Source organism: Spinacia oleracea, chromosome 6, assembly GCF_020520425.1.
Source record: "Spinacia oleracea cultivar Varoflay chromosome 6, BTI_SOV_V1, whole genome shotgun sequence".
Classification (NCBI taxonomy): domain Eukaryota; kingdom Viridiplantae; phylum Streptophyta; class Magnoliopsida; order Caryophyllales; family Amaranthaceae; genus Spinacia; species Spinacia oleracea.
Window position 1 is genome coordinate 102,475,956 of NC_079492.1, and position 26,689 is coordinate 102,502,644.

At 35.0% G+C, this 26,689-nt stretch overlaps 1 protein-coding gene across 1 annotated transcript; it reads right to left on the bottom strand.

Annotated features, from left to right (window-relative positions):
* Positions 1 to 9,434: 9,434 nt before the first annotated feature.
* Positions 9,435 to 12,206, bottom strand: LOC110793380 (putative esterase C31F10.02). The gene is made up of 3 exons (XM_021998251.2): positions 11,963 to 12,206; positions 10,028 to 10,168; positions 9,435 to 9,737 (listed from the first exon to the last, which is right to left on the bottom strand). Exons 1-3 carry the CDS (start codon positions 12,152 to 12,154, stop codon positions 9,594 to 9,596), a joined length of 477 nt encoding a protein of 158 aa, XP_021853943.1. The 5' UTR covers positions 12,155 to 12,206; the 3' UTR covers positions 9,435 to 9,593.
* Between the last annotated feature and the right edge of the window lie 14,483 nt (positions 12,207 to 26,689).

Genomic DNA, 26,689 nt, shown 5'->3' on the forward strand with positions numbered 1-26,689 from the left:
GACAAGAGATCGGAGGTGGATCGGGTGGAGCTTCATCCGTCTCCATCCGTCAAGTTTGCATCCATCATCCAACTCATCCATCACCCGATTTACCTCCATCCACATCCGACCCATTCATTATCCGCGGATGAATCGGGTGGATCGGGTGATTAACGAGTGTAATTAAAAACATCGTCAACTTTATTTATAATATCAATATAAAGTAATATGTGTTAATATAGTGGATAATGAAGTATAAATTTAATACATCTACACTATAAAATAGCCTAAAATGCTAATAATAAAAAATTATTAGGTAGTACATACAAAATTCTATTAATAATTAAGTAATTTAAGTAAAAAAATTAATAATTTTAACGGATGGATGGATGGATCGGGTGACGGGTTGGATGAACCTCCACCCGAATCTGACCCGACCCATCACCCGATCCACCCGCCACCCGTTTAACATCCGTGTTTTATCGGGTTTTCATCCATATTTTCGGTTCGGGTGGTTCGGATATCCGTCGAGTTCGGATAAAATTGTCATCCCTACTTTAGGTGCTTTTGACACGTTTTTAGATGAGTTTTAACATGTTTTTTGAGGCATATTTAATATGCCTTTCCATGATGAACTTTTGGCACATTTTTCAATGCATTTTGACACTTTCCGACACTACTTTTTGTCAAGTTTTAAAAGACGACTTTACATGTTACGCGAGGCAACAAAAAAATTCAACTTATAAATAAAAACGAAAATATAAAATCCAAATGAATCAAATACGTCCGATTTTAAAACGGAAAGATATGCAATTGGAAGGCCAATTTTTCTCTGATCATCGTCAAATCTTAACATGTTATTCTTGTCATCTCAACATTAATCTCCAACTGTTGAACTATGGTTTCGTGTTTTTAAAGGTTGTACTTGATGTTCTTCCTAATCTCCATTTATTTTAATTTATTTTAATTTTTGTGTTTAGTTTTTTAAGATTCGATGTATTTTGTTTTATATAGTGTCTCCTAGTAAAGTGTGTCAAAAGACGCCTTAAAAAACGAGCTAAATACGCCGAATAGTCGTTTGAAAGTATGTCAAAGAGTTGCATAAAAAGGGTCTCACACTCAAAATATGTAAAGTTATATCGAAAAACATACATTGAAGAACGTGTTAAGGTATCGGCCTAAGAATTAAGGCTACAAAAACGTAAATTGCATCAGAAAATTAGTTAAGATGATTACCCAAAAATCATGTCGGAGAATTTATAAAACTAACAAAATAAAAAAATGAACTTACAAAATACGAAGTATAAAATAAATTAAAAAAATCAAAATGAACCTGTTAACCGAAACTACAAGAAGTCATTGCCCTCTCTAGTCATCTGGCTTGTTTAAAATTGATGGGTGTAAATATAATGTTGACTTAAATATCAGGTATTATCAAAAGATAAACTTATTTTTTTTGCAGATGGTCCAAAGGTTGACTTATATTCCCATCAATTTTTCTAACATTTACCCTTATATTTTAAAACATAATGTTTTGAACACAATAACCCCATGTGTCATCACATGAATTTGTTTTTTTGGTTTTGTTTTGTAAAATCCATTTTTATTTGTATGTGGAAAGCTTTTTAATTTCATTGTGGATCCTAACATTTGGTAAAATAGAATCTCTTCCTCTAACAATAATTTCTCAACATGTTAGTTTTTTCACAAATTCTTATTTACATGGGATGTACGATAAATATTGTACACCAAAGCTAAAGTTGAGGTAAAATGGTTAAAAGTTACCTTTAGATATGTAAAAGTTATCTATTTTTTAGTGATAAATTTTTTTGTTTTAATAAAAAATAGGCAAATTTGTCAGGAACCACCTTTTAAAAGAGATTTTGCGAGAAACCACCTTTTAAAAAAAAATTGCGAGAAGAAACCCGTTTTATAAATATTTTTGCGAGAGACCACCTTTAGCCGGATTCCGGTGGTTGACTCTTTTTCCCGACATTGACTTGCACACAAGTCAACAACTACTTCCAGTAATTCATTCAAAAATGCATATAAATACTCAAAACCTCAACACACCCATCAACCAAAATTCAACCAAAATATAATCAATCAAATTAGAAGGAGTTGAATGTCCCTAATTTCAACTTTTGACTTTGATTTTTTTTTTTTTTTTAGTTTTTCTGGGTGATCTGTAAATGAGTAAGAGGGTTTATGGAAAACTTATCCAGAAATTCAACGAAATTTGAGAAAGAAACCCAAAAATTCAGATGAGCGGTGTTTAAGGGAAAATTAAAGGGAAGAATGATGAAAAAAACGATTTAATTTTTTGTTAAAAAAAGTCACGTGCAAGTCACATGTAAAGTAAACTCCGGAAAAAAGAGTCAACTAACGGAATCTGGCTAAATGTGGTCTCACGCAAAAATATTTATAAATCGGGTTTTTTCTCACAATTTATTTTTTAAAAGGTTGTTTCTCGCAAATTCTCTATTTTAAAAGGTGGTTTCTGACAAACTTACCTAAAAAATATTTCTTCAAAATCACTAATAATGTATAAAATTAACCATTTAACACTTTACAATGTTTATATGTCAATTGTTTTTATAATAATATAAAAGTTAGAGAAAATTGGGTAAAAGTTAGAGAAAACTCAATAAAAGTTATGTTTGATGTACAATAAATTTATTGTACAATTTGTGCATACCAGACCTTTTGTAATTTTTTTTATAATAACAAAAAGTTACAGAATTAGCTTCATTTCCCTTTAAGCAATCTTAATCGAGATCTCCAAGTTGTTTAGCCAATATTTGTTTTTCCAACCAAATATGACATTATGTCCATAAATAACTTAAACATAACTTGGAAAGATAAAAGTAATATTCCTCACCCAACTAATCCTCAAACCTATTTTTGGAAACAAGGTTCATCCAATTGACATGGATGTATAACAAATTTATAACTTTTTCTTGAAACTTTGCATTCGCAAATATTTTTAGAACAATTTTGTTTTACATTTTTCTCCCCAACTAACCCATTTATTTTATAAATCATTTTTCTTCAAAATGATTTTTCATAGATGGCTATTAGATAACACAATATCGGACTGGAAATTATTATTCTTCAAAAACAGTCATCTATGCAGTATTTAGTTATGGAAAAAATATTCACCTGCCAAAATTTGATTTTAATTTTTTAATTCACAATCCATCATTTAGTTATGGAAAAAATATGCAACGAATCAGATGTACAATAAATTTATTGTACACCATAATAACTTTTACCCAAGTTTTTGACTTTTTGTAACTTTTACCTAGTTTATTGTAATTTTTAATATGTTTTGATTAGATTTTATATTATATACTCCCTCCATTCCTTTTTGTTGTACCCATAAGGAATGTTGGGGGTATTTTAAGAAAACTGAATCTTGGGTTGTATTGGGATATGAGTAATGATTGGGTGTAAGAATAATGATTGTGTGTAAGAAAAAGAATAAAGTAAAGAGAGAGAAAGTATTAAATTAATTGGGGAAAAAGTAGATATTTATTAAAGTATTGAATAAATTGAGTTACAATTTCTGTCACATGGACAAACCCAGAAAATTCAAACCAAAAAATCGACAAAAAATCAACCAAAAATTCGGAAAAAATCAACCCAAGATTCGACCAAATATAACCAAAAAATTCGACCAAGATCAAGGCAAAAAATCAACCAAATCAACTCAAAAATTCGACAAGAAATTCGACCAAAATCAACCCAAAAAATTCAAACAAAAATCAACCCAGAAAATCGATAAAAATCAACCCAAAAATTCGACCACAATCAACCCAAAAAAATAACAAAATTCAACCCAAAATTCGACCAATATCAACGAAAATAAATCGACAAAAATCAACCAAAAAACCATACCAAAATCAACCCAAAATTTCAACAAAAAATAACCCAGAAATTCGTAAAAAAATCGACAAACATCAACCTAAAAAATTCGAAATAAGGCAAAAATAAATTCAAACCAACGTGATCTCAATATCACGATTTTGAGGATTTAGAGGCCAAATTCGACCATGAAAATTCTAGATCTAGAGTTTTCATGGTCGAATTTCACCATCTAAAGCCATAATACGCATTCTACAGCTTTTTCTGGCGGGTGGTGGTGGCGGAGGTGTGGTGGTGGTGGCGATCTAAAATTTCACCTCCAGATCTTAAGAACAGAGATATTGTGGAGGAGAGAGAATCTTAGAGTTTTAAGAAATCAGAGATTTTAGAGGAGAGAGAGAGAGAAAAACGTGAGAGCAAGTATGGAAAATGAAGAACAATTTGGGGTTCTTGAGAGTTGCAGAGGTTTTGGAGGAGAGAGAGAGATAGAGCAAAATGAGAGGAGGAAGGAGAGAAATGAAGAGAGAGAGAGAAATGAATTTTGTCATGAATTCATGATAGGGACGGTTCAAATGGGTGGGGAAATGGGGAAGATTTAAGAATAAAATAAGAAAAGTGGTGAAATTTAGGTGTGAATAAGAGTAGAATCTTAAGGTTTTTTGGTAAATAGTGGGGAATCTTAGGGTAAATTGGTAAAAAAACTATGGCCAAAAATAGTAAAGATTCAGTAGGGGAACAACAAAAAGAAACGCCAAAAAAGGAAATGGGAACAACAAAAAGGAATGGAGGGAGTATAAAAAAGAGTTAATAGATAAACATTTTAAAAGGTTAAATGATTAATTTTATACATTATTAGCAATTTTGAAGAAATGTTTTTTATAAACTGAAATATTTATCACTAAAAAATAGATAACTTTTACATATACTACGTATAAGAGTACTGATATGTGTGTTTTATATAGTGTTTTACCCCCGTCTCTTAGTACTTTTATGCGTCAAATGAGCTCTTACGAGCCGTTTTTAGTACTAATATGTGTTATTGAGTGTGCCTTGAGTTTCAGGTTTGATTATGAGAAATTGGTCTTTTTAGACCCGTTTCATGGTGATTTAGGCCACTACACGAGCCCAAGGAAGCTCGGGACCTTTATCGTCGACTTTCGGGAGCCTTAGATGCTTATGGTTGAGCCCAGGGAGTTAGACTAGGTGATATGGGCGAAGGATATTGAGGATTGCAAATCGCCCTGTGAGCTGAGGGCGAAACGCGACCATCGGGCGGAAAGAAGAAGAACTGAAGCCATCTGTACGCGCCCGATCGGGCGCACTTTGCCCGGTCCGGATCGGGCGCCCATCAGAGTGCAGCTATGGACCTTTCGCACCGCCCGATCGGGCAGAATTCGGCCCGATCGGGCCGACTATCGAGCACATCGCCCGATCGGGCGAAGCGTCGTCCGATCGGGCGAAGCGTCGTCCGATCGGGCGAAGCGTCGTCCGATCGGGCGACGCCAACCTCCAGCAGCTTTTCGCGTGGTTTATTTCCGTTTTTTAGTTTTATTTTGGGCAAACTATATATACTTAGCCCTTTTATTTTTAGTGACATCTCTTATTCTAGTTTCTAATACTTAGTTTATTTTTAGTTTCTCTCTAATTTGTTCAAACACTTAGTTTTTAATTCAAAGTTAAAATTCAAGCTTTATTATTTCATTGTTCTTCAATTCGGTATAGTTTCTTACTTTAATTTATTTTATCGCTTTAATCATGTTCTCCATTATGTTAATTGCGTTGTTATTTATTATCATGAGTGAGTAGTTTAATTTCTAGGGTTTAGGGGATCCATGAATGCATGATTGGGATTATATGTGGACTTGATTATTGATTGATTGATTATAATTTCTATAGCTTTTTATTATTGCTCGTCAATTCTGTTCGGCCAGAATAATTTGATTTGAGTTTGATTAACTTTAGATTATGCGCCGAGAGGTATAAATCTGATATTTTTGGTCTGTGGCTATTAGATAGGAATTATTTCTAGTACATAGCGAGAGCCTGCTAGTTATTTTATCCTAAGGAATTCATAAGATTCGAGAGATGCATGTTTTCCTAGTTATGATTCTTAATTGATTGTTATTGTCCGTAATCCAATCCCGGTCTGCATTTATGGTGAACCGCTGCCCTAGATTCCCTTAATATTATTATATTCCGTTTTGATTATTTGCATTAGTTTAATATACAAACCAATCCAACTCTTTGTTACCAGTAGTCTAGAATAGTTAATTAATAGTAGGAAGACCACTGTTTCCCTGTGGATACGATCCCTGCTTCCCTTGTTATATTTTTAGTTGGTGAACGTTAGGTTTATCTTTGATAGGAGTGATTTTATTTTTTTCTCAAAAAAATCTATCTATCTACTACATACTATACTAGGAACCAATTGCTTGTTGGTTCAGTGGTGATTGGGGATGAACTTGGTAGGGAGAACCCGTGTTCGATCCCCCGCAACAACAATTGGGAGGGGACTGGAACCTAACCACCCAGAACTCGCCCCGAGTCCGGATTATCCCTAAGGGAGAACCGGGTGTTAACACCAAAAAAACATACTATACTAGAAGGGACGAAATCAATGTAGGGATGACAAATGTTGATTCGCCTCTCTTTTACATATAAAAAAATTATGACAAATTAGAAAATCAATCATAGTATGAATAAGAGTGTACAATTTTTTTTTTACTATAGTACACATAATATTTTAACAACTACATTAGATCATTATAACCCCTATTGGTTGTACTATTTTATACGTGGTATATTTAGGGAAGAGTTTTCAATGGCTATAATAAAATGGTAGCCACTATAAGATTGTTTGACCATAATCTTTGACAAAAAAATGTAAAAGAAAAAAAGAAATGTGTAAGGATTCTATAGAGACCGTGGTTTAAAATTTTATTAAATGAGTTGTTTTGAAATAGCGTTCTCTATGAATCCTTACAGAAAAAGGTGAAGAATTAAGTTTAATTCACGTAAAACGATTATGAAACGAAAGAGATATCCTAATTTTAAAATGAGAAAATCATAAAGTGGTATTAATTCTAAAACAAAAATATTATTTAAGGAAGTAAATTACAATAAAATTTTCATAAAGATAATTAATAGAGTATAAAAGTGGTGTATTTTTAAGATAGTAAATACCAAAAAAATATCCTTATTTTAATCTATTTAGATTGAGTATGATTTTACTACATTTTGAGATTTTCTTAAAATTAAAATGATTCCGTAAAATCGTAGCTAATATGTCAAAATCATATCCAAAGTTTTTTTTTAAAATAAAGAGATAAAATACTTCAAAATCTCCCTGTTTATCAAAAATAATTTCTAATTAGGATTAAATATTGTTAATTTACTAAATTTGAATTTTAACTAGGATAAAAAATTGTTAGTTTATTAAATCCAAATTTAATTTGGGATTTCTCAATAGCAAATGTATTAAATATGAATTTAATTTGTGATATCTCAATTGGTTGTATTTCATCGTTCGATGAAGTATTGAATCTTCGTCAGCAACAACAATGTTGCCGAAAATAACCACCAAAAGTTCGTCATCAACAACCATGTTGCCGAAAATCACCATCGAACATTTCGATTAAACCCGCTGAAAACTTCGCCATGAACAACAATATCGCTCGAAACTTTTGGAAGAGGAAGAACAAAAAGTTTTTTCTCTCCTGTCAAAAAAGGAGAAAATATGTTTTCTCTCTCTTGTCGAAAAAAACAACCAAAATTAGTATTCCCTCCGTTTCTTTTTTTGTTACGTTTGGACTTTTGCACGTTCATTAACGTATAATAAAGATTCTTTTAGCTTTTATTTTTTATTAAAAAAATAAACCCAAGCAAAACCTCAATCCACTAATCATTACAACAACCAATAAAATTGTTTTATTTATCAAAAATGAACCAATAATGGAAAATCACACAGATTGCTAACCTAACATACTTGGGAAATTGTAAAGAAATTTAATGAGTTGAAAAAATTGGACCAATTAAAATTAAAAGTTGGCACAAAAAATAACAGTATACAGAGTAATAAGTTTATAAAAGGAAAGATTCTCCCACATAACACACATTGTGAAACATCCTAAAAGGAATACGTAACAAAAAAAAAAGAAACGGAGGGAGTAATTAATTATGTTTATGGGAAGTTGTAAAAATTTTGAAATTCAAATCTTTGTTATATATTAAAAGACGTCTATAAGAACCTCTAGGGGTAGTTGACTGTGGTGGATTTGGAGATGGCGGAATTGCACTGTATTTGGGAGGGCCAACGAAATACCACTGGATGCAGGACCTTTTTTAAGGGGTAGAGTGGAGGAAAATTGGAGATGCTTCAATGACAGTGCATCAGCCAGACGAAGAACCTCTAGAATCTTAGTACGATTGGACTGCACCCCCCCCCCCCCCAAAATTGGTGCACACTAAATACTGATGGAGCATCAAGAGGTTCACCAGGTCTGGCTGGTGGAGGTGGAGTAATTAGACTCCAGTGGCACGTTTCTAAGGGCTTTCACAGCCAACTTTGGTATATGTTCACCCTACAAAGCAGAACTTAAAGCTGTTATGCAAGGACTAGAAATGGCAAAGGAGATGGGAATTCAGAAGCTAATAGTGCAGATAGACAGTGAAGACTGTGTTCAAGTGCTCAAAAGTAGTGAGTTAGGTGGTGGGGATTACTTTCATATTATTAATCATTGTCGTTTTTAACTTAATTTATGTAGCTGGGAAGTACAAGTTGTTCACTGCTATAGAGAGGGGAATAAGGTGGCCGATAAGTTAGCTAACTTAGGAGTCGACCAACAAGATAGTTTGTTGTTTTTCACTAGCCCAATAGGGGATATTATTAACCTCCTTCACGAGGACCATGTAGGTGTTACTACACCACGTTTAATTTCGTAATTTTAATTAAAGTCGGGGCCTATCCCCTCATTTGCACCCAAAAAAAAAAAGACGTCTATAAGAAAGTATACGTGACATGTAGCGCTCTGCTTATGGGTCGTTCGCTCCATATAATCTTCATACAGTAAAGCTTTTACCACTAAGCTATTACATATTTTATATTATCATTGCAAAAAAAAAAAAAAGTAAATGTGAATGTTATTAATGTAGTAACCCGGGGCATCGTCCGAGACCAAAAACTAGTTTAAAATTAAAAAAAAGACATCTAATTTTTTTTAGAGGAAGTTGAAAGAATGGCAATGTAGTATCATCCGTCAAAATGGCCAGCTTAGGAAAAAGTCATTACAATGGAGTCAAAAATCAAAATTCATTAGTTCATCAGAAGAAACTCAAGTATAAACCATCATGTATAACACCATCCCGTTAGTATTACAGTGTTGATCACCTGAAATTTGTAGGTGCAGCCGTGCAGGTGAACTTCTCATAAAGTCCAGAATTTCCATCCTTGGAGGACAATTCACCTCAAGCTCGTACCATACTTAAGGTTTACCTATTCGACATTAAAGTTTTGCAACTTATATAAAAATAAAAATAAAAATAAAATTGAAAAACGCGCAGTATTTAAGGAACACTTGAACAAAAGCATCTACAAACAATATCCAGAATTTATTTGATTCCCAAATGTTTGATCTGCTTGTGACTCCTTATTTACACATATCAGTAACAGAACTGCAGTTATAAGTTCGCATCTATAAACGAAAGAATAGTCTCTCGAGTGCAAGAGCAAATTAAAAATGGTATTAGTATCAGATTTTACTCTTAAGTCTGCTAAACAATGAGTGTCGTCCTTGAGCAACAATTTCTCCAGAATCCTTCTTCTTGATGACAACAGAAGTTCCAGAAACAGCTCCAATTTTCCCTAGTAGTCTTGACGTAACCTCCAATTCATCCTGCCAATATATAGACCAAAGTTGTTTAAAAGTGCATAACTTAAAAGATAAAGATACTTGGTTAAGATATAGCGACTAATCACCTAAACAATGAGAACTCAATGAACATATACATCCTAACTTCAGAAACAAGCTTCAGGTTACTAATGTGGACTAGAACTTGATTTCAGGGTCTTATAGAACTCACTCTATCCTTTTCAGGTTCATAAAATCATTCTTAAATTCATCAACAAGTCACTATCAAATGAAGTATGCATATCATGTACTGTAGAATAATGCTTGTTACTTACATCAAGCTTTGCATTTGACAAATATGAGATGGACATGTCAACAGACACATTCATTGGCTGTCCAATTCTGTAAATCAGTGCATTACCAACTATGTCGACGAGATTGGCGATTGCACCACCAGCCAGATTTCCTGTTCGATCCTGCAACAGGTTGTTTATATAAACTGAATAAGAATTGACTTGTCATACATCTCAAGAAAGGATATCTAAGCATGAACATGAAAGATTAAAAAACATAACTCCACTACAAGATAAGCTTAATTCTGTGTATGTCATGCAAAATAAGTGCCCTTTAAGGCTCTAATTAACCTCTTAAAAGTTACATTTGAAAATGGATACCAAATATCTTAGGAAAATTTGCAAAATACAAACCCATAAGCTTGTCCCTTTACGCGTTACCACCTCAACTTTCATCTTTGTTAATTACAACCCAAAACTTAATCCCACGCTTTAATTTACAAACCCATGTCAGATTCTGGGTAGCGATGTCAGAAAGTGATGTCATAATTATAATTTCCTCCCAATCGGAGATTGAGTTGTAATTTAAAGTGTGGGATTAAGTTTTAGGTTGTAATTAACAAAAGTAAAAGTTTGAGTTGTAACCCGTAAAGAGGGAAGTTTATGGGGTTGTATTTGACAAATTTCCAATGTCTTAGGTAGCAGAGTATCAAATTAGACATTGTATTGATCATAAAGAAAAGGTTTTGTGTCATTGTAATCACAGATGTCCACAAATATTTGACCATATGGTTCTCATTTTTTTGCATTTTGCTGTGCAACAACCTATAACAAGCAATAGTATCATGTACTGAAAAGAGCAAAGAATACCTAATCCACACGATCAAACATATATACTGCATTCTTCGTATACTAATTCTTAGCAGATGGCCTGATGCAGCCAATCGCAGCCTTCATGCTCATCCTATAGCCTCAAAACATCATACTTAAAATGAACCATTCTACTTCAAAATATGATTGCTTTATAAAAATGTACTCCATTTGTCTCAAAATAATTACTTTTAACAAACTTTGTTACGCAATTAAATAATGACTCTCAAGTCTCACCTTATAGATCAGTGCATCGTTATATATTCTTACAAGTAACAACTAACAAGTCAAAGCAAAAATTAAAACGTGGCCTAATATGGAGTATTTTTAAATAGAGATGGTATATTCTAATTTCATACTTCAACCTGAGCTGAAGCAGCCACTTGTAGAACTCTTTCATTCTGGATAATATTCAAAGTATTACAAAGTTTCAAGTAGTACATACCACTCTCATGATCATCAAAATATACACATACCACCACCATCATAGCTGAACAAAAACAGTAACGGACTTAAAATATATTTCTTTGGCTCCAAAGGATTAGACATCATATATCACTATCAGAATATATCACTATATCAGTATCATCACAAAATCAGAATCCGCTGTGGGCAAATCACAAGAGGTCCAAACGTATCCCAACTTCATCCGTATGCGTCACACAAAGACCCACATTTCCTTAACCAATATATGCACTAGAAAATCATAAACCACTAATTGAGCATTTATTCAAACCCCAAATTCTAAGCAAATTTCAACAGAGTTCCAATACAACCACAAACTCAAGCTTAAGGATTACGGATAGAGCTAAGAAATCATTTCCCCATCTCATTTCGACACCAATAGGAAAAAAAAACACCTTTCTATTTGATTACGGAGTATAAAAATTCCCAATAGTATAATTTCTGGGTTAATTTTAAGCACAAATTGACACCCTTTCTTTTGATTATTATAAATTCCAATAATTTAATTTCACAGCTGCCTCAAAATTACGATAGAATCATAAGCATAATTAGGTCAAAAATTATACAGGAAGCAATCAAATAAATCACTGTAATTCCGTAAAATAAGAAAAGGGAGTGAAATGAGTTTAGAAAGAATCTTACAATGAGGCGAGGAGGGACCTTGAAGGTGCAGAAGATCAGACCTGGTTCGACTCGGTCAACTTGGATGCCTCTGAGGGCAAAATCCTCGTAGAAACTAGGTCCTATTTGGGGCTCGTGCGGCTTAACAACGAGTCGCGAAACGCTCCCAAACTCGTCGTCGCTCAACTGTAGAACCTGTTTTGCTCCCTCCATAATACTCTGAGCCTTAGGACTTGTTTTGCATTTGTCGTAGGTTGGTATGACGGTTTGACTTCTTATATTATTAAAAATAATTTTGCCTAGAGTGACTATTGGATACGAAGTATTATAAAAGTGGAGCGCTAAACCCCGCCGCATTATTACTCACCCGCCCTATATAGTTACTAAAATACCCTTGATTATATTAGCTTTCTCTCTACCCCATTTTACCCCCACCTCACTCTTAATCTCTCCATCAAACTTGTTAATAAATTTAGTTAATGTATTTTTAAAATTTAATGAATTTGGTTCATAAATTTAATAAAAATCCAAAAATTAAAAACAATAATTTAAAGAAATTTAGACTTCTTTGTTTTGAGCTTGGTCCATGGTAGAGGCTTCTGCGTTTTAAGCTGCGTCCACGGGAAAAGCTTAAAGTGCAGAAGTCTCAACCATGGACCAAGCTCAAAATGAAGAAGTCCACGTGTTCAAACAAAATAATCGAATTTTAATTAATGATAATAATAAATAGGGAAATTCTCTATGGTAACATTATACTTTTGTACATTCTCTGCGGTAGCAAAATTTTTAAAACTTTCTCTAAAATAGCATTAAGAATATATAATCTCTCTAACATAGCATTATTTTAATGATTTCAACCTAATTAACTAAAATAATGACCATGGTTAAATATCAAGAAAATTACTAAATCACCCTCTTTAGCCCATCTCCTCAATTCTAAGGCTTTAGCCTGTAATTACAGTGTACAATGCTGAAATTTTAATGATACATGAGTCTTGACTGTCTGCTACACGACGATAGAGTGTGCAATAACCCCCTTGGTGGCTTTGTTGCTGGGATATTCATGAAAAACAAATGAAAACAATGATATCTAGCTAGAATTTCTCTTTCCAAGAACTGATTGAATATGGTGCACAACCTGCTATGTTTACTCCATAGTGTGCAGAATCATTGCTGACATATTCATGGAAAATTGTCATTCACCCAAATCTAGCAGTAATCATTCAACTAATTTGATTCGCAAGTCTTTGTTTACTTCATGAGTAATAAACCGATCAACAATAAGTTCCTGCAAACAACCTAAAAGTCACCCAATTGAATCGATTTAACGAACAATGTTAGCCCTCCATCAGTCTCTCTGCTTTTCTGTGTGTGTGTCCACCATATTTCTTGATTATAATCTTCAAAGTTTTGAGCTTTTCGGCGTTTCTGGCATTACACACAGCTATAATCAACAAAAATGCAAGCTGCTCTCGTCATCCCAAATGTGGGTTCAAATTTCGCTGCTCCCTGCATTTCAAGACGAGTATCTTCAAGTGTTCAATGCCAACGCCGTTTGAAATGTGTCTCTGCACTCACAACCCCGGCAGAATCACCTGCATTGGTTACATCAAAATCCACAGAGGGAAAGCTCAACAAGCATAACTCTAACAAACAAACAAAGAATTGATCAACTTAAAGTAGCAGAACTTAGGTCGACAAAATTGGGCGAACGAAAATGATAATCTATACAGAAAATGAATCAATCAACTATTTTCTATGAAATTGAGCTTTAACAAACACGATTTAACTTCAGCCGATGCATCTTTAAGGTTTAATTTTTCCGTAAGAATCAATTACGAGTTTCAGTTTTTGACCAAAATTTGAGACGAAATGTTGAGGTGGACAAAGTATATCATCTCACATAAGAACACTCAACAATGTAGAAGAAGGGGATGGAAGGGATGAGAGGAAAATATATGATCTCCAGCCACTATAATCAACCAACAACCCCTCATTTGAAGAACATGATTTTTTATGTTAACAGACGAAGATGCTTTAATCTAATCAAACAAGGGGCTGTTGGTTTTTTCTTCAGAATTTTTGCTGGGAATACTTGAGATTAGTAAAAAGAGGGTGATTTAGTAATTTTCTTGATATTTAACCATATATGGTCATTATTATTTTAGTTAATTAGGTTGAAATTATTAAAATAATGCTATTTTAGAGAGATTATATATTATTAATGCTATTTAAGAGAAAGTGTTAAATTTTGTGCTACCATAGAGAATTTACAAAAGTATAATGCTACCATAGAGAATTTCCCTAATAAATATCAATCTGGTTAATAATAAATAATAATAATAACAATAATAGAAATTAATTTAATTCCCTCAATAATAAAAATCTAATTAATATTTTTTTGAAAAAAATGGAACTTCACATAGGCTTTTTCAGTTTGAGCTTGCACCATGGTGAAAGCTTAAACAGAAGAAGTCTCCACTATGGTTGAAGCTCAAACAGAAGAAGTCTCCACCATGGTTGAAACTCAAACATAAGAAGTCTCCACCATGTGGAAGCTCAAATTGTAGAAGCCTCCATGTTAAAAAGTTTGTTCTTTTGTATAACAAAACTTACGAAGACTTCCACGATTTGAGCTTCTACCATGTTTGAGACTTCTGCTGTTTGAGCTCATACCATGGTAGGAGCTCAAACAAAAGAAGTCTCTACCACGGTATAAGCTCATACTGTGGAAGTCTCCATGTTACAAAAAAAAATTGTCAATTTTTATTTGTGATTTTAATTAGTGTTTTGTAATTTAATGTTGAATTCGGAAAAATGTGGAGTAATAATTATTTATTTGATTAGTTAATTATATGTTAATGAAAATGGGGTACAAAGTGTAAAAAATGGAAATTTTTTAAAAAGGGTAGTTGAGTCATTTAATAGGGCGGTAATATAGAGAAGTGAGTAATACTAGGGCGGGGTTTAGTAAGCCCCTTATAAAATGATATTTTATAGCAAAAAATTGAGTTAAGTTAAAGGTTGGGGTTCAATCTTTTGGGGTTTTCACCTTTTAGGACCCCAATTTTTTTTCAAAAGGTCTTGCGCGCACAAGGTGTACAATAACTTTATCGTACACCAAAATAACTTTTACCTAGTTTTTTGTAACTTTTACTATGTTTTGGTTAACTTTTATATTATGAAATTTGTTTTGATAGATTAACATTTTAAAAGGTTAAATGATTAATTTTTATACATTATTAATGATTTTGAATAATTTTTTTTATTAAAATGAAAAAAGTTTATCATGAAAAAATAGGTAACTTTTACATATATAAGGGTAACTTTAATGTATTTTGAGTCAACTTTTACTTTGGTGTACAATATTTATTGTATACCCCTTGTAAATAAGAATTTGTGATTTTTTTTATCACCTTTTGGGTTTTATTTTCATTTTCCAGCAAGTTAACCATAGTTTAACTCACCGTTAACCATACTATAACTCAATAATAAATTAAGCCAAATGTTAGGGTCCAACCTTTTGATTTTTTCACCTTTCAGGACCCGATTTTTTTTTCAGCTTTTGGGACCTCATACCCATTTTTGGCATACAAACGTTATTTACAAAAAAAAAAAAAAATTAGCACTTCACTTAATAATTATATTACTATTATGTAATAATAATTATATTATTATTATGTAATAATAATAATTATATTATTTAATTAATAAAAAAAAAATCATCTTTCCCAAACCCCTTCATACAATTAAAACTACATAGTACTTTTCTCCAAACGTCATAAATAATCTTTTCTCATTTACAAGACCTTTAATAGTTGAAACTTAATTTACGTAACCAATAACAACTGATTTGAATATGTTATAGAAAATTTAAGGTCATAAATTTTAATTTGAAAGTTGCTAATTAATTTTGATCGAGTTAAGCATAAATCAGTTTAGTACCTCATCAATAATCCAATTGTCTTTATTCTCATAAAACAATCAAGAACTAGTACGATATATTAACTTGTGATCAAAACCGGAATTCGTTTAAAATCAACCCATTATATATTTTTAACGTTTTTTTGTAGACATTATTAATATTTTAAAAACAAACCACAAATAATTTCGAGGATATACCATCAATAGCGGATCATCCTTAGAGCTTGGGTCCCGGGGCGGAAATACCGTAGTGTATTTTTGTTCCACCGTCCCCTGTAAACTTTGAGTATAATTGAATAAATATTGTACTCCCTCCGTTCCTTAATAGTCACACCACTTTCTTTTTCGGGTCGTCCCTTAATACTTGCACCGCTTCTATAATTGGAATTTTTTTACCAATATTATATTATTTCTCACACTTACATACTAACCCACCTACACCCCACTCATTACAAAAAATCATTTAAAAATTCACACCCCCCACTCCCCACCCGTTACCCCCTACACATTTCCCACTTACTATATTAGAAAAATACCTCACTATCAACTAACACCCATTTAATTATTAAGTCAATTCAAGTGTCTTAAACTCCCTACCGGTGCGAGTATTAAGGGACGGAGGGAGTACTCCACTATAGTGCTAAATTCTTCTATTTCCATTGAAAATATAACTGAATATATAAAACATGATCAATTTGTAAATAGTTACTTGCTTCTTTACTCTTTAGATTATCTGATGTCCAAATCAATTCATATATGGGCTTTGTGAATTAAGTTACATATTATTTCAATTTGAGCTTATTATATGTTAATATTAGAAACTTTAATAATTGAATTGCAATTACATGAAAATATGAATGAGGTCTCAAAAGGTGAAAAAAGAAAGTTCAGGTCCCAAAAGGTGAAAAAACTAAAAGGTTAGTCCTCAAACTTTAGATTTACTTTAACATTTTAACCTAAGGACCTAACCTTTTAACCCAATGACCTAATCTTTTAATGTACTCTAGTTAAATTTGACCAGAAAAGGGGAATCAGGTCCCAAACGGTGAAAAAAAAGTATAGGTCCTAAACGGTGAAAAGTTCAAAAGGTTAGACCCCATCTATTAGCTTAACTCGCCAAAAATTTACGAGAAAGAACCTTATATCCTTTTTTTCTGTAAAAACACACATTCATTTAATTTTTTTTGCGAAAAACAACCAAAGGAAAGTTTCCAACACCGACTGAGCTTTTCTGGCCATTGACTTACACGTGAGCAGCACGCGTGGCTTCATTTTACATGTTAACTTGTGAAAACGAAACAACTTCCCTTAAAAACGACACAATATATCAAAATTGAACACTACCAAAATAAATATCACTTTAACAATGCGTTTTGTTAAAAATGTAGCAAAACGAAGCCACATATGCTTCTCACGTGTAAGTCAATTGCCGGAAGCTCAATCAATGCCGGAAACTTCCCTTACGTTGTTTTTCGCAAAAAAGATTTACATTAAGGTGTGATTTCACAAAAAAAATTATATAAGGTTCTTTCTCGCAAAATTTGGTTATAAAAGGTCATTTTTGACAAATTTGCCTTGAATTTAACATTGTGTTTGGGAACCAATAAGTTTTTAGTCCGTGCAATGCACGAGTTTATTTATTAATTAAAAAAAAGTAGTCAAATTTCATGTAACAAACGAGAGAAAGAATGAAAAATCACAATGTAGAAACAACAGTAGAAGACGATAATAGAGTATAATATAAATTGCTCAATTGAAGTTGGAATGCTAGCTAATAAAAGTGAATGAATAGACATAGTGGTTTAGTTAAAATGAACCATAACGAGAGAGGAAAATGTGTTACATGGTTTTAAAAAATAAAGAAAAAATAAAGAAAAGGGGAGGATGACATGTGGCGTGTAAATCATCCTGTTTTAAAATATTAGTATATACTTAATATGGAAATGTGAAACAACAAAATTTTGGAAATCTAAAGAAAATGAAATCCACATAAATAAATGAGAACCTTTAATTTTCACTTGTTTGAATTGTAAATAAGGAAAACTATGGAAAATAGAGGATTACATAGTTTTCAATTGTTTGTTTTGGTTTGATGGAAAATGGAGTAAATTTACTTATCACGTGTAATGATAGTAATGTCCTTTTTTAAAATTGTAAATTATTTTCTTATGACAACAACAAGACTTATATGTATATATAAAGCATAACTATATCGGTATATACCCTATGATGTTCCCAATGATAAACCTATCTTTGGGCCTGAGGGTACTGCCCCTCCCCTTCCTAAGGGGGTACTGGTGGTTTTCTTCTGTTAAGTAGCCTTTGGATGCCTTTACATATTTACAATTTTTTGTGCTATATTGTGCCTTTAATTCATGCATTTCAGTACTCAGGTACGTCTATACGTTACAACACTGACTTCTGGTTCTTATTCATGGTGGCTGCACTATTTGCTCGCCTAAGTTTTTTTTCTTTCCTATTTCAGTTTGGAAAGGAACTTGAACCGTGTTTATGTTTGTATGGAAAGATTTCAATGTAATTTCCTTTCGTTTTTCGGGAACTAAGTTCTTGTATTCCGATCCTAAGAACGAACAATCCGACTCTTTTCTGTTTTAGACTTAAGTCTATTTTGGAACCGAATTTCAATATCAACTAAAGAATCGCCTAATAACGAAAGTTCTTATCGGAATCGAATTTTCAAATCTTCTATAGTTTTTTGCTTAAACAAAGTCCTTATCCTTTTGGATAATCTTTACACAGATTTCAATTTAAATTTGTTATGAATGAGAGTTTGCACTTGGAATATTCAAGGGGGTAAGCGAAAAGATGGCTGTGGGCCGGGCCGGCCCGAAGCCCGACCCGACCCGGCACGAAAAAAGCACGGCCCGGAACGAGCACGCAAAAAGCACGGCCCGGCACGGGCACGAAGTCGTGGGCCGTGGGCCGGGCCTAGGCCTTAATTTTTAGGAAAAAGCACGACAAAGCACGGCACGACTCGACCCGGCACGACAAAGCACGTTAAATTTAGTCAAATTAGCCTTAGGCACGGCGGCCCGGCACGAAAGCACGTGGGCTTGGGCCTTATTTTTAAATTTTCGGCCCGGCCCGGCACGACACGAAACAACGTGGGCCTGGCGTGGGCCCGACACGGTTAGGCCCACGGCCCGTGGGCTCGGCACGAAGCACGGCCCGGCCCGGCCCACAGCCATCTTTAGGTAAGCGCGGCCAAGAAATCTCCGAACTCCTCCTTATCAAACATAGGTTTAGACCGGACATTCTTTTCTTTCTAGAAACAATTACAAACAAATCAAATTAGCAGAAATGTTATCAAAACTTTAAAGTTCCAACACAAACTTATTATTAACCTCTCTAATCACTCCGGAGGTATTTGGATTTTACGGAATGATGATAACATAAATATTTTAAACTCACATCTTACCGATAGATGTGCTCACCTAACAGTCTACCATAAACCGAAAAATCTCATCTCCCTTGTCTCTGGGATTTATTGCCCAGCATAGGCGAATGAGAAAAGTGCCTTTTGGGAATCCTTAAAAACCTTTTATGATAATATAACTCTTCTTTGGCTCCTAATAGGAGATTTTAACGAACTTTTATCACTAGAAGATAAAACTGGAGGCAACCCTGTCTCCCAACGTCAATGTCAATGATTTCCCGATCTAATGCTTCACCTAAATGCTATAGAATATAAAGTGTGTACAAAAAAACTTTCTCATGGAGTTCAAACAAAGATGAATTCTTACTAGCTTCAGCGTCTTGGTAGAGCTATTGTAGACCAACAATTCGTGAACCTATACCCCCAAGCTATCGTTTCCTATGGATTTTTTTCAATCTCAGACTACGCCCCGATTTTCTTTGAAACTAAATCTCCACCAAAACAAACTCTTCAGGTTTCAAGATCTTTGGACTTTGGATGGTGATTCTCATGCTATAGTCAATAAACTTTGGAAATCTAGAAAATAAGGATCGCGTTTCTTTAGAATTAAAGAAAAATTAGCCGCCATTATATCTTCCCTTCGGGAATGGTCAAAGAAAAAATATGTCTCTAGGGAGATACCTTGAAATCTTTTTCTCGGCTTATAAACTCACTAAACATGATTTCGCAAATATATTGCAAAAAGTGAAAGTAGAATTAATTCATGGCATATTAATTATCTCTCCAAAGCAGGGAGAACTATTCTTGTCCAAAGTAATCAAGAAACTCTTCGAACTTATGTATGCTCTTATTTTTTATTGCCTCAAAAGACTTTCTATCATCTGGATTCAATCCACATAAATTTTATTTTGAAAACAAACCTCTAAGACAACTGCAACTCCTCTCATTTCTTGGGCCACTATTTATAAACCTAAATCATTTCTAAACAGGGCATTTCTGGCTAAACTAAGTTGGAAAATTCTGAAAATAGCAACAATCTATGGGTCTCAATTAGAAAAAATTAAAATCAAACACTTCCTTTTTTGAATGCAAACCAAATCAACAACATTCTCAGATTTGACATGACATCCTAAAGCACCGAGATATTCTTAGGAAGGGAATTCGTTAGAAAATTGGGAAAGGAATATTGTAGGGGTGTTTTTTGTACGTTTTGATCTCCCTACGGGGCTTTGTAAGTTTTTTAATTTCGAAGGAGTCGCCAACAAACAATATTTAAGGGTCCGGTATGGAAAGACCAAGGTTGACTCTTTGTGGATAAGGCATTGAATCTTAGAAACGGATGGGTAAGATCCGGGCAAGGAAACGAGATGCTTATTTTGCAAGCTTTTAAAATTGTATTCGAGTACATGACAAGAAGCATTTTCGGATAACCCTAGTCATGACACTATGTTGATTTGAACATGCATTTAGAACATGAATATTTCTACTTGTATGTGATCACTTGCTTTAAAGTTAATTAAAGGAACCTAAGGCCGGTTTGTCCAAGAATTATCTTTGTTAAGCGTGATGTGACCTTTTGTATATTTGTTGAATTTAGCATGTGAGGTGATGAAAGCAATAAACAAGTAAAGCATCATCACAATAAGTAAAGGAATTATTGAAAGTGCGTACAAAACCACATCACCTTAAAATAAGGTGAGTAAAGAGTGCGAAATTGAAATAGCAAGAATAAAGGTGCAATATTGAAATGCGATATTGAAAGGTGCGATATTGAAATGCGGTATTGAAAGGTGCGATATTGAAATGCGGTATTGAAATGACGATATTGAAATTGTGATATTGAAATTGTATTATTGTATTTGAGATCCGAACGCCAAACGACTACTTAATAATAAGTGAGTCCGACACGGATTCAATTCTAAAAATCTCAACTTTAGGATAAGTTGCTCATCTCGAAGTGTCTTAGATTTTGATTGTTGAAATTGAACTTTGAATATTGCATCTTGAATATTGAATCTTGAACTTAGGAGGCTAAATGTTTAAAGTCCAAATCTTTTAATGTGAAAAAGATCTCAACTTTAATGTGCTCCATAAATTTTACATTGATTCTAGTTTTAGGAAGTGATTACAAACAACCTTAAACATCATAGAATCCATAACTTGTATTTGAATCATAAAAGGGTTTTGATTTTGTAAAAACGTGTGATTGTTGTAAGTAACACTTTTAAGAGTAAAAGTGTCAACTTTACTAATCATTTTTGGAATAAAGATTGAATCTTGTATGACATAATGGAAATGGTGTTTTGGACAATCATTTGGAGAGGGTTTCAAGAGTGAAACCTCCCAAAGATGACACCTTTGGCATTGTTTTTCCTAGTTAATCAAGGGTATGAACCCTAATGATAACATCATAGGATTTTGGATTTAGAAAGGTAGAAGAGTAGAAAACATTGTAGATTTAAGTAGGGATTCGGAATTACCTAGTTAGGATTAGGTTGGATTTCCGATTAGTGCTCCCAATTGCTTAAATACTTGAAATTGTATAGGAATTTGTAGTTTAGAATTGGATTTTGTATTTTGATTTTGAGAGCAGATTTTGAAATTACGACGTTGTGTTTATGATTTTCTGCCCTAAATGCTTAGGAAATAAGGGCTTAAATAGAGAATTAATCGGCTAAACTCCAAAAGCCAGCTGCGCATGGCGTAGGGCCTTGCGCCTGGCGCAGGTAACGTGGCTTAGAATCCGCCAAAGCAAGGACGATGACGCCGTCCTTGCCTTTGTCTCTTATGGATGTACCTTTGTACGAATTGTACGAAGTTGGCACATAGTGAATTATTAAGGATTAAGGCTTGATTTGCGTCTAAAAACAAGCCGTTTTGAATTTCGAAAGTGTGTTTGGACTCGGTTTTACGGGACGGGGCCCCGCATGCTCGGTTTTGTGGGTCGGCGCCCGAATTTGGATTTCTTAGTGTCATTTTATCTAGAAACGACCTTGTAAAGTTAATGGAGAGGTCCATTGGGTGAAATTATGTTTGGATTTTGAAATTGATTTTCGGAAATTGAATTTCGTAATGGGAACGAGCTCGGGAATTGGACTTTGGATTTTGGAATATATTTTAGCAATTGGGACTTCCGCACAGAGTTTCACCAACCACCTAGCAAGGATAATAGTATCATCATCATCCCATTAGGGGTGACACGATTTAGGTGTCTACAGAAGCCCCCACTTTGACTGAGCGTTCGGTTAGGAAAGCGATAGTCAAAGTTTTCGAATAGGGACGGAGAACGGTCAAGATGTTCTGCAATCAAGACCATTCTTTGTACGCCGATACCTGTACAAGACAAGCGTTAGAAAAAAGGATAGAGTCTACCTCCGTGCGGTTGTGACGACTCTGATTTGTACTTGTATTGCTTTCCCGTCTTTGGTTCAGGACGGAGCTTGTCATTAAAAATTTTGAATCTTGAAATTTTGAATTTCTTGAATTTTGAATTTTCGAATTTTGAACACTCGGAGTTGATCCGCTGGGGATATGTCCACTAGGGGAAAGAGTTTTTTTATTGATTCTTAAAATTTTAAAATTTTGGTTGACTTTCCTGGAGCTTGGGTCCGTTTGGAGTCGAACGCCTGAATTATTATATTTTTCGGACTTTGTATTCTTGAGATATTTATATGTGAATGTCGGAGAAACAGATATATACCAATATTCATCGGAAGGTAGCATGATTTGATGTTTGATGCCTGGTGCAGAAAACCGTAGCAACAAAGTACGTGCAATCAGCACGGATGACCGCGCGTAGATTCTTCCGCGCATGGTCAAAGGGGCTGCGTCTGGCGCAGGGTCTTGCGTCCAGCGCAGGGCTGGGGTATATAAACCCCCTCGCCGTGCTCTTGTAGGAGCACATTCACTTGTTCGTTTTGCTTGCTCAAAGGTTGATTGCTCTCTCCCCTTGGTCTAGTTGCTCTTGCCTTGTCCATGTAAGTATTTCATGTTTTGTTTATAAATAACTTTGTAGGATTGCATGTAGTTTCGATTCTTGCACTTGAAATATTTTTGTATTTCTTGATGTAGTACTTGTAGGGTAGTAGGCTTCTTGTAGGAAGAAAATTGTTTGGTAGCCACTTGAACTGTTGGAACTTTGTAGAATTTTGAACTTTGCTTTTTTTTTTTGAATTTTGTATTTTTTTTGAATTTTGTACTTGGCCTTCATAGATAGTGACTCCATTGGATAGCCTTGTAGGAGAGTAGGCTAGGATAGCCTAGACGTTGTTGTAGAATTCTTGAATATATACCTGCTTCGGCATGGATAGCGTAGGCGTTGGTGTAGAACTTGAATACCTGCTTCAGCGTGGATAGCCTAGGCGTTGGTGTAGAACTTGAATACCTGCTTCGGCGTGGATAGCCTAGGCGTTGGTGTAGAATTCTCTATTGAAGTAGAGGTCCCTGGCTAAACTTGTATTGCCACCTTGGACTTTTTTTTGGAACCTTGATTTTTGTACGGGCTAGTATAAGATAGCCCCCAGGTTTGGATGTTGATTTTTTTGTATTTTGAATGCTTTAGCATGCCTCGTCATACTCGGAGGAAGCTCGCTGAACGCTCGACTGTTCGAGCGGCTATGGAAGACGCTTCAAACAATGAAGCGGCTGAGGCGGATGTGCCACTGCCGGGCATGGTACCACGGACCAGACCGACTTTCGAGGGGGACGGCTGGCAGTCCTCAAATCTTGCATTTCGTCCCGAGTTTCATCTGTCTCAGCGGCCACGCGCTGGCTTGGTAGGTTTTACACTGTGTTTTGAACTTATTTCTTGAACTTGTATAGGGTTGAATTGATCCACCCTTTTGGTAGGCTGATGGGGGAGGCGATGCGTACCTATTGATCCTTGAAGGATCTTTGGACCATTATATTTATCCGACTGTTTTCGACGCCGAGGAGACTCGAGTGATCTGGAATCATACGAGCTTGGCTCCTTTCTGGGAGGCATTGGGAGGCTTTCGAGGGCAGGCGGGCATCAAAGCCCGGACACAGGTCCTGCTGGAGCGGTGGTGGGATACCACCAACACATTTCATATGGTCCGGGGGGAGATCACCAGTGCCCTTTTGAGTTTGCTATGATCACGGGCCTTCCTTTTTTCGAGAGATGGACGTGACCTTTGATCCCTACTTGAAATGAAAGTCGGAGGGCGTCCGGGACTTGATTGGCCCTGTCGTTGATTTGATTTTGGAGGGCACCCATACGTCCGTGGCGGTGATTATGACTGGGCTTCGCATGACGGACATATCAGCGGAGCAGAGGGTTCGGCTCTTCCTCCTGGCTCTTGTAGGTAGAGTGATGGCCCCAGGCAGGAATAGCCTGATGATTCATATTTGTATAGGGTATCTAAGCACATTTAGGTTGCATTATTAGGCATTTATATCATTTTAGTTGCATTTAGGGTTACATTTGCATAACTTATCGTTGTCGTACTATATTACGCCCCGTTTGTGTTTTCTTTAATGTTTCAGGTGATTTCACGGTCATTTGGATGCTTTTGGAGTGTTATGAGTTGATTTGGATGATGAACGGATGAAATATTGACTTGAGGATCATTACATGTGTCTAGGGATAATTTTGAGTCAACAACGAAGCTAAACGCTATTTTTCTAAGCATCAAAACGGACAAGAGTTCACTCTTTTGATGATATCTCAAGTTCCACATGTCGGAATGAGACGATATTGATTGGGCTAGAAAGTAGGCTTCAAGAGCTTTCCAACGACAGGTCACACGTCCCTATAGGCATTGTAGAACAAGAGTTATGATATGAACAAGGTGGCTCGACTATCCGATTCGCCCACAGCCCACGACGATGGCCCAACTCTTCTTCTTGGGCGCGAAAACCAGCGACCAACCAGCGGGGCCGCTGGTTTCTCCGCCCAACTGAATTCCGCGCGGGTTCGTTGCGTCGCTTCTCGTGATCGTTCAATTAAATGATAACTTATGTAATTATTATTATTTCCTATTTTGTTTAGAATTTAGGAAGCATATAAATACTTCAAGGGAATTAATTTATTTCCCAATATGCTTTTATTTTCCTAATGTTTTAATTCCCTTAGAATTCCTAGAACTCCTTTTTTTCACGTTATTTTCTATTCTTCCCTTTACCATTGTTGAACCCTAGCTTTTCAACAATTCAATTCATCAATCTAAGGTATTTTTCATAATTTCTTTTGCTTTAATTCTTTCTTATTATTTTCGTTTCTTAGATTAATTCATCCTTTGATTATGAATCTCGTTTTTACTATTTATTTCATGCTTGTTAATTCAGTTATGAGCGAGTAGTTGTATTCTAGGGCTAAGTAAGGGAAGCCATGTTTATACAATGATTGTTATGCACTAAAGTTTGTTAATTTATAAATTATTGCTTGAGTATTCCAATTGATTTGTTTTAATTGTTGATTCGTGTATTTGGCCAATATCATGGATTGATTATTTATATAATAGGAATTAGAATTGAAAGATCATATTCTTAGAGGCTTGGTGCAATTGGCAATTCTGATTATGCTAGCGACCGTACTGCATATGTTGGATTGACAGTGTTAAGACCCGATCGTAGGATTAACATGTACTTTAATTACTTGGCTTAGTTTATTCATTTCTGGATTGATTTGTGTTCTTGGATTGGTATAAGCATGGCGAACCGAACAGACGCCCTAGACCTTTAATTCATAGATAAATTCGCATTTACATTATTGCTTTAGCTTCATTAGTTAATAATATTCAAAATCAACTTTTGTTTACTGAAATAGTTTATTTAATTGGGCAAAAACTAATAGAACTTGTCTCCCTGTGGGATCGACCCGTATTTGCTAAGTATCTGCTAACAACAGACAACGTGCACTTGCGGTATCACTTTTTAATTCATCATAGCCGCATGCTGGTGGGCTTCCTGGGATCTTTGAGGGATTTGAGGGCTGTTTCAGGCCTCAACTGGGGTGGTCTGGCATACGGCCACCTTTTGTACGAGATGATGAAACGCCTCCCGGACTGCACCGGAGTGCAAGGCGAGTGTAGCTGCTTCATGGAGCGTGCTGGAGGTATTCCTTGTATTTTGTATTTCTTACTTGCATGTTTGTATGTTGAATTTTGTATGCATAAGACTTATGCATTCCTTGCTTGCTTTCGAAGATTTGGGCGTATGAGCACTTTCCGAGCTTGGCGCCGAATCGCACCAGGGTTGCGGCTTACCTGTTTGCTGCCTCTTGGGAAGGAGCGGAGCGCAAGGATCTGTCTTTAGCGACCTTTCGCAGATCTTTGCGGGCCTTGCCTGTCATAGAGGTAAGCCTTTGTACTGTTCTGGATCTTTATCTTTGTTGTATTTGTATACTTGTATGAGCTATCTGTCTTGTAGGTGGTCTGACGCCCTTTTGATGATGCGCCTACACCTGC